General features: G+C 37.8%; 1 protein-coding gene across 1 annotated transcript in view; it reads left to right on the top strand.

The window, feature by feature from the left end:
* GANC (glucosidase alpha, neutral C) overlaps positions 1–9,488 on the top strand; it is a 70,012-nt gene that overhangs the window by 41,638 nt on the left and 18,886 nt on the right. The window contains exons 13-16 of the mRNA XM_008059430.2: positions 2,076–2,202; positions 3,279–3,358; positions 5,303–5,446; positions 6,873–6,969. Coding sequence (XP_008057621.1) covers positions 2,076–2,202; positions 3,279–3,358; positions 5,303–5,446; positions 6,873–6,969 — 448 coding nt within the window. The remainder of the gene's footprint in view (positions 1–2,075; positions 2,203–3,278; positions 3,359–5,302; positions 5,447–6,872; positions 6,970–9,488) is intronic.

The raw sequence follows: 9,488 nt of genomic DNA, 5'->3' as shown, positions 1-9,488 counted from the left end.
ACCTGGATGGAACTAGAGTCTATAATACTGAGGGACCTCTCACAAAAACAAAAATCCGAATATCACATGTTCTCACTCATATAATGGACCTTGAACATCCAATGCAATACTATGAGAAAATGACGGATGGTACTGGGAACCTACGGGGGGGAGGGGGATGGGATTAACAGTAGCAAATATCTGTCGGGGGATGGGAAAACACTTCTTATCTACAGGGTGCCTGAATGAAACGTCATTGTACACCTACCCTTAACTGTACCCCACAAAACCATAATAAAAACTACTGATTAATGAAAAAAAAAAAAAAAAAAAAAAGACATTTCTCTATTATGTAGAAAATATAGAAGATACACAAATTGCCAGCACACATGTGAAAAGATGCTCAACATCACTAATCATTAGAGAAATGCAAAGAAAACCACACTGAGATACCACTTTATGCCATTAAAAAACAAGACAAACAGAAAATAACAAGCATTGGGGAGGATGTAGAGAAACTGGAACCCTTGTACACTGTTGGTGGGACTGTAAAATGGTGCAGCTGCTGTGGAAAACAGTATGGCAGCTCCTCAAAAAATTAAAAATAGAATTACCATTTGTCCAGCAATTCCACTTCTGAGTATATAACCAGAGGAATTGAGAGCAGAACTCAAACAGATATTTGTACAGTCATACTCACAGCAGCTTTAGGCACAGGAGCCAAAGGTAGAAGCAACCAAAGTGTCCATTGATGGATGAATGGATAAACAAAATGTGGTATATACGGACAATGGAGTGTCATTCAGCCATAAACAGGAAGAAAATTCTAATACATGCTACAACATGGAAGAACCTGAGGACATATACTAAGTGAAATAGGCTCATCACAAAAAGACAAATACCGTATGATTCCACTGTTCTGAAGTAACAAGAGTAGTGAAATTCACAGAGTCAAAAAGTAGAATGGTGGATACCAGAAGCTGGGAGGAGGGAATGGAGAATTATTGTTTAAAGCTTTAATGGGTATAGAGGCTTAATTTGCAAGACAGAAAAGAGTTCCGGATATTAGTTGTACAATAATGTGAACGTACATACTTAACACTACTGAACTATACACTTAAAAATAACCAAGGTGGTAAATTTTATGTTAGGTGTGTTTGACCACAATTAATAATTTAAGGAAGTTTTTGAGCAGTGGAAAATTAAACTTTAGCATGTAGCATGGATTAGGATAGAGATGAGGAAGGAGGGTTAAAAGGTTGTTCTAGCCAAGTAAAGTGGTATTGAGGTCCTAGACTGGTAGAAGTGATGGCCTTAGAAAGGCAAGGAGAGATGCTAAAGACATGGAGCTGTGGCTCACAACTTTCCTCAAACCCCCTTCCTAATATGCCTGTATCACTGGACCTTGTAGGGCTTTTGTTTGTTTTTAACATGTTGTTCTTCTGGTTTATTTAATGTTTGCTTGTGTCCATGTTATCTTAGCCTCTATAGCTCTAGGTAGCAGGCACCCTGCCTACAAATCCTTTATGTATAATATTTACCACCTAATACCCAGCACCACGTAGAGATGGAAGCTTAATAAATGCTATCTTTTTTTTTTAAGAAACAAGGTCTTACTTTGTCACCCAGGCTGGAGTGCAGTGTTGCGACCAAAGCTCACTGCAGCCTGGCTCATGCAATCCTTCCACCTCAGTCTTCCAAGTAGCTGGAACTATAGGCACATGCCACCATGCTCAGCTAATCTTTTTAAACATTTTTTTTTAGAGATGGGGGTCTCACTATGTTGCCCAAGTTGCTCTTGAACTCCTGGCCTGAAGCTGTCACCTCCCTCAGCCTTCTGAGTAGCAAATGCTATCATAAGTACATGTATTTGGTTAGGTAGCAAAAATTACAAAAGAGCACTGACCTAGTTTTGATATCAATTGAAATTTTCATAAGCACATGAAAGACTATAGGGTGTTACTGGTGTTTGAAATATTCCAAAACTAGTTTTTGTTTCTGAATAAAATTTGAACCCCAAAATGATACTGAAAGCATATAAATAAACATGTCTCATATAAAACTGACAAGACCTTTAAACCTTTGTGTCCTGACAGCTTGTGGTCATCAGTGACCCCCACATCAAGATTGATCCTGACTACTCAGTGTACACTAAGGCCAAAGAACAGGGCTTCTTTGTGAGGAGTCATGAAGGAGGAGACTTTGAAGGGGTATGCTGGCCTGGTATGAATCACTTTAGACACTTATTATTACCACTTGTTCAGACCCAATTAATGAAGGCTGCATGGCCATCCTTCTTGTTCCTTATAGATGTCTTTTGCTCCTCTAGCTAAAATTCCATCACCTAACTTAAAGAAGAGACAGTATCGCCTTCTTTATATCTTTCATAACACCTGGTACAGTGTGCTTCATGTATATTTATCAGTCGATAATTGAGTGAATGAATGAAAAATAAACAAACAAGCAAATCTCAGTGGCATGCTATTTCTTCAAGCAAAGAGAGGTAAAAATCAGGGAATGAGAAAAGGGGAGGAAGAGAAGAAGAAAAAGTCGTCCTGCCAGCTCTCTCCTTGCGATTGCACCTTGCCCTTTTCGCCCATACTTTTGACTTCTCAGCCTTTCATGAGTGACCTCAGCTGCCTCTGGCAACTATGGATTCTTCACTTCCAAAGTTATTTGTTTAAAGCCTTGGTAGAAACTCCCCAGTGCCAAAAGGAAATCACCTCTCTGGCATGGCACTCTACCATAAATCCACATACTTTAGAGAAGCTCCATGCCTTTTTTATTTCCCCTTTCATCACTTGAACACAGTTCTCTATTCTCTTTAAAAACCAAGAGAGTCACTGCAGGACATGTGCTGTCCTTACGTGGGCTACCTTAGACCATTAGTGAGGCACAAGCGCCATCCTGATGCTTGTTCATGGACATTCCCCTGGGCCTCTGGTGTCAAAAGGTCTACTGACTGTCGCTGGAGCCCTGCATAACCTTCATTCACTTCTCACCAGACCACACCTCTGTCTTTTATATTTGTTGCAAGGTGCCTATTTCCTAGCTCTTGCATCTGATAGCTTTTTTTTTTTCTTTAATTGAGATGGAGTCTCACTATGTTGCCCAGGCTGGTCTCCAACTCATGGACCCATGCAATCCTCCCACCTCAGCCTCCCAAAGTGCTAGAATTACAGGTGTGAGCCACCACGCCCTGCCTGATATCTTGTGCCTCACTGATGACCTAAGATAGCTCATGTCTTACCAGGAGAACCACTGTTCCTAACAGGCTGTCTACTGTTCTGCCTCTACAGGTCTCTCCTCTTACCTGGATTTCACCAATCCCAAGGTCAGAGAGTGGTATGCAAGTCTTTTTGCTTTCCCCGTTTATCAGGTTGGTTTTTATTCTTTTTTTCTTTTCTAGTTACTTGAAAGGGTGAAAGAAGGAAAAAAATGATTGAATAGAACTACTTTGCTTTGTTGAGTAGCTCTTAATATATAATGCTTATATAAAAGGCAAGGATGGCACTACATTACAGACTTAGGTAGTGTTGGGAAAGGTGCCAGTATATTACCAAAGGCATAAAAACTGTGATTTAGACCTCTATTGTAATAGATTCTATGATACATCAAAGTACTTATTGTAGAGATTTATTGTATTTTCAAATTGCTATTTTTTTTTCATTAATCAGTAATTTTTATTATGGTTTTGTGGGGTACAGTTAAGGGTTAGGTGTACAATGACGTTTCATTCAGGCACCCTGTAGATAAGAAGTGTTTTTCCATCCCCCAACAGATATTTGCTACTGTTAATCCCATCCCCCTCCCCCCATAGTTTCCCAGTACCATCAGTCATTTTCTTATAGTATTGCATTGGATGTTCAAGGTCTAAATAAAATAGAATTCTATAACTATTATTTAAAGTTGATACATGTGAAAATATTTTACAAAGTATATGTCATTAAAAGTGAAATATAATGATATATCAATTATTTTAAAATATGATAAGAACTACAGAGAGAACTTCAGAGACCACATCTGGAGAACTATTTGCAGCCAATTATGATGATATTGATGATGATAAGGAGGAGGAGGAGGAAGATGATACCTAATACAAATTGAGGACTTGCTGTGTGCCAAGCACTGCGCTAAGCACTTTATGTGCATTATACTATTAGTTTTCACAATAACCCTTTGAAGTTGGAACTATAATTAAATTGAATCCTACAGAGGAAATTGAGGCATGGAGAAGTTTAAAAACTTGCCAGTGTCACCCATCTAGTAAGTGATGGAACCAAAATTTGAACACAGGTCTGTTTGTCTCCCAAGCCCAGCTCTTAACCACTAAACTCTAGTTTCTGAGCATCACGTATTAGGACACTGGTACATAACTTAGGGCAGGGATAGACAAGCCTTGGGCCAAATCTGGTCACCCTTATTCATTTCCCTGTTATCTATGACTGCTTTCGCACTATTATGGCAGAGTTGAGTAATTGAAAAAGAGACCTCATGGTCTGCAGGGTTGGAAATATTTACTATCTGACCCTTTACCTAAAATGTACAGATTATGGTAACAAAGCAAATCTTTCAAAGATTAGAGAGAAGATAGACTCTTGTTATGCACAGCTATAATTGCCCTGAGTTAAGAGTTGTGGTAGATTAGACCAGAGCAGTAACTCACATCTGTAATCTCAACACTTTGGGAGGCCAAGGCAAGAGGATTGCCTGAGCCCAGGAGTTCAAGACCAGCCTGGGCAAGTTGATGAGACCCCATCTCTACAATAAATTTTTTAAAAATTAGCCAGGTGTGGTGGCGTGCCCCTGTAGTTCCAGCTACTTGGAAAGCTGAAGCAGAAGGATCGCCTGGGCCCAGCAGGTCGAGGCTGAAGTATCTGTGATCATGCCAATACACTCCAGCCTGGGCAACAGAATGACTCCAACTCAAAAAAACAAAAACAAAAGACTTGTAGCAGATAATGGATGATAAAGAGCCTAAGCATGAACATTCACAATCTTTCCTACAGAGGTTTTTATGCCAAGGTCTTGGAGTGAACTTCCTGGAAAATATATATGTCACAGATAATACATTACAGCAGTCTTTTGTTCATCAACAAATATTTAGTGAGAGCTTTCTGTGGGTCAGGTACTACTATTCTAGGTGTTTAGGATTTTTAAATGAACATAGGAGACAAAATTCCCTGCCCTATAGAGCTTGTATTCTAGCAGTGGAGCAGAGAACAGAGCATAGGTAATACACATAATAAATCAAAGGAATAAGAAAGGGAAATGGGGAGAGCAATGTTATAAACATCACTAATGTGGGAGATTTACTTCCTAGGGATCTACGGACATCCTCTTCCTGTGGAATGACATGAATGAGCCCTCTGTCTTTAGAGGGCCAGAGCAAACCATGCAGAAGAATGCCATTCATCATGGCAATTGGGAACACAGAGAACTTCACAACATCTATGGTTTTTATCAGGTAAGCCATTAAAAAATAAGTCAGCTGGACTCATGTGGCCTTTCTTTGGGACTGAAAGTCATTTGCTTTGTAATAGCTATACTATACTGTTCATTTCTCTTTTGTGTCTTTTCTAACTGCAATGAGTCTTAGGTAGTAGTCAGTATAGAACTTTTTCTTTTTCTTTTTTTTTTTTTTTCAGTTGGAGTCTCACTCTGTTACCCAGGCTGGAGTGCAGTGGCACGCTCACAGCCACTGCAGCCTCAACCTGCTGGGCTCAGGTGATTCTTCTACCTTAGCCTTACAAGTAGTTGGAACTATAGGCACGCGCCACCACGCCCGGCTAATTTTTTGATTTATTGTTGAGATGAGGTCTCGCCAAGTTACCCAGGCTAGTCTCAAAGCCATAGACTCAGGCAGTCCTTTCACCTCAGCCTCCTAAAGTGCTGGGATTATTGGTGTGAGTCACTGCATCTGGCCCAATACAGGGCTTTTTATTGTTTCTCTTTTTGCTTCTTTTCCTTCCATAATGAACTTTGAAATATTATGAGATTAATGAGGAAAAATAGAAACCTCTGCCTTAATGGGAGCCATTAGTAAATGGCACTCACTAGACACTACTTCAGACTTTTATTGATGCAGGTAGTGTATAAATCTGTAAGCAAAGATGATTAAAACAAATGTTTTGAAATTTCACAAATATCTGAGTACAGTGAGTCTTACATGTATACTAGGGGAGCAAGGTTTAGAATATGATACATAATTTCAATAAGTATATTTTGAATATATGGAGAAAGCCTCTCTTAAGTACTTAGCCTTCTCCAATAAAGGTGATAGAATTGTCTTTCATTTGCCAGTTACATCCAAAAGACTTGGCAGTCACTTGTCCTAATTTAAACCCTTGATTCTTTGTTATTTTCAAAACATTACTGCATTCCTATGGGCTGCCCATGAATTGGTATTTTCCAGTGGGATCTACTGGCTAGATATAGCAGTTTTCAGATAATATATGTTTGCCTCTCAAACAACCTGTTGCTGTAACTGTAAACTGCTTAGAGATTTTTCTTATGAAGGCCAGGGCCAGTCAATTACCTTTCTGAAACTCAGTTTTTTTTACTAATGAAAATTATGTCTCAGAGGTTATTGTACAGATTTTATGAGAAAACCTTATAAAATGCCTAGTAATAGTAAATCCTGAATAAATGCTAGCTTATTGTTTACTATTATTTTGATGCTATTGTTAATCAAAGAAAATGCTCTATTAATAGAGGAGTTTAGAGTTGTTTTATTACATCATGAAAATTATTTGGTGGGTTTATTTTAATATTTTTTTCTTTCACATTCCTACCTACTGTTGACTTTTGGCATGTTAGACATCTTACTGGGGATGTCTGCAGAATGCCTAATCCAGTCATCTCTTTGAACTCTTTCTCCTTTGACTTTATAGCAAATGGCAACTGCAGAAGGACTGATACAACGATCCAAAGGGAAGGAGAGACCCTTTGTTCTTACACGTTCTTTCTTTGCTGGATCACAAAAATATGGTAAGGAACGGCTCATATCAGACTGAAAAACACAAGTTAGCAACCTGTGTTGTCTCACCATTTATGGTATTTATGGCTACTGTGTTGATGCCTTCCTTTTCAATAGCCATTGGTCAAGCCTTTGACTATAGATAGTAATGTGCCTGAAGTATGCATTTTGTCCTATAAGACAAAGTAAACACATTTTGATCAAGTTTGCCACTTGTTTCTCACTGAAGAAATGGCCACTTAGTTTTTGAGAGAGTGACTTCAAAGTATTCAGTTTGCTGGATGGTCATCTCTGATCCTGTCTCTTTGATTTATCAAAACCAGAGAGATATACCTCTAACACATTTCATTAACCACCTGTTCCATTTAGTAATATGGCTTAAAATAGATCTGGCTGTTGCTTGTGGTCCGGGTCATAACTGGATCCAGTTTACAATCTAATACAGATCTAGTTCAACTTAACCACCCCATGGCTGGCAGGCTATTTTAAGTGCCCTGGCCTTGCATAAACAACTGAGTGTAGGTCCTAGTTTGAAGAATCCAGCCATTACTATACTGTGAACATGATTAGGCTTCCTACTTCACTCCTAAAAACCAGCCCCTGTGGTACTCTGGAAAGGGCCAAGATACCATCTCAGACAAAGATTCATGTGCAGAGATGCTCACCCATAGCATTAGTCCTTGAAACAAAAAATCAAAACAAAAATCTAAATATATAACAATAAGAGAATAGTTATAAAAATATGGTATAGCCATATGGTATACATAGGCTAGGCTATCATGAGTCTATTTTAAATGGTTGCTTTAATTGAATGAGAAAATGTGATCATGATAAATGAAAAAAAAGAGCACCTACATGTTTATATCTTATCCTAGTTTTTTTATTAATACATATTCGATGTGCATATTTTCAGGGAACATGTGATAATTTGATACATTCATATAATCAAGTCAGGGTAATTGCGATATCTGTCACCTTTGTCTTATCTTTATATGAGGAACATTCAAATCATTCTTCTTCTCTAGCTATTTTTAAATGTCCAGTTAATTAATATTAAAACTATAGTCACCCTACTGTCTGTCAGACATCAGGTCTCATTTCTTATTATCCCAATTTTATGAAAAGTAAATGTATGGTAGTAATTTATATCAATAAGTAGGTAGGTAGATAGGCAGACAGATAAATATAAGAAAATTTGGTACTTTGGTGATTATGAGTGATTTTAATTTTCTTCTTTTGCTTATCTTTATTTTCCAAATTGCAAACAAGCATCACTAAGAATATTTTAATAAAAATATTTACCAGAAGTTGTTAAGAAAAGATAACAGAAGATATGAATATTAGGTTATCTTTGATCTCTAAAATGTTGGCCCACTGCTTGATCTACAGTACCTGTGTAGCCATCATCTTTGTCTCATTGTTTATGAGACATTATAAGAAACACTATTTTGTTAGTTTATATGCTGAGACCAATAACCAAGAGACCTTCTGACTAAACAACCATATGAAACATGAGAACATTTGCATGTTTATATGAGCTTTCTTTCTTTATGAGAATGTTACCGTGTAAGTTTCAAAATTATTATATGGATAGATACATATATCACTTGATGTCAAGAAGAAATTATTAGAATACTTTTTTTTTTTGAATCGAAGTATCACTCTGTCACCCAGTCTACAGAGCTCACCAAAGCCTCAACCTCCTGAGCTCAGGCAACCCTTCCACCTCTGCCTCCTGAGTACCTAGAACTATAGGCACATGCCATGTCTGGCTAACTTTTATTTTTTATTTTTTGTAGATACGAGGCCTTGCTATGTTGCCTAGGCTGATCTTGAACTCCTGGGCTCAAGCAATCCTCCTGCCTTGGCCTCCCAAAGTGTTGGGATTATAGTTGTGAGCCACTACACCTGGCTTAGAATATTTTTTTTAAGTTATAAACCCTTGAGAAAAAAAAAAAATATATATATATATATATATAACTGTCCATAGGACAGCCTAAATTTTTTATTGAAGATTAAAATAAAAATAGTTATCAAGACTATTTTGGTAGGAGATAGACAAAATGCTTCAGGAGTAATCTAGATTCAGTAAAATAAGACTTTTCCTTTGGTGACTATCTTTAGTGGCATATAATCTATCATCACAAACTCTTATCATCTGTACAGCAAACAAGAACACTGGCCTTGGCATCAGTTTGCCTGGGCTCAAATCCTGCTTCTACCACTGAATAACTGTGAAACTCTGGGTAGATAATGTATCCACTGTTTGCTGTATGTCCATCATCTGTAAAATGGAGTTTATTACAGTGTTTACCTATAATTAAGATAATTTAAGAAAAGAATTTTTCTTAACACCTGGCTTAGTAGGGGCTTGATAAATGCAAACTATTGTTTTTACTACTGTTATGTGTCCCCTATAAGGACTGTATCACGTCTCTCAAATTTTAGAGGGTTTTTTTTTGGTGGTGGGTAGATGTGGGAGTAAACTGGGTTATAAATCAATGGAACAGAATAGAGAATCCAGAGAGTA

This window comes from Carlito syrichta, unplaced genomic scaffold, assembly GCF_000164805.1.
Source record: "Carlito syrichta isolate Samal-C Ts95f unplaced genomic scaffold, Tarsius_syrichta-2.0.1 Scaffold91562, whole genome shotgun sequence".
In the NCBI taxonomy this organism is placed as follows: domain Eukaryota; kingdom Metazoa; phylum Chordata; class Mammalia; order Primates; family Tarsiidae; genus Carlito; species Carlito syrichta.
Note: the sequence above shows the minus strand (reverse complement) of the source record. Positions and strands in the feature narration are given on the sequence as shown.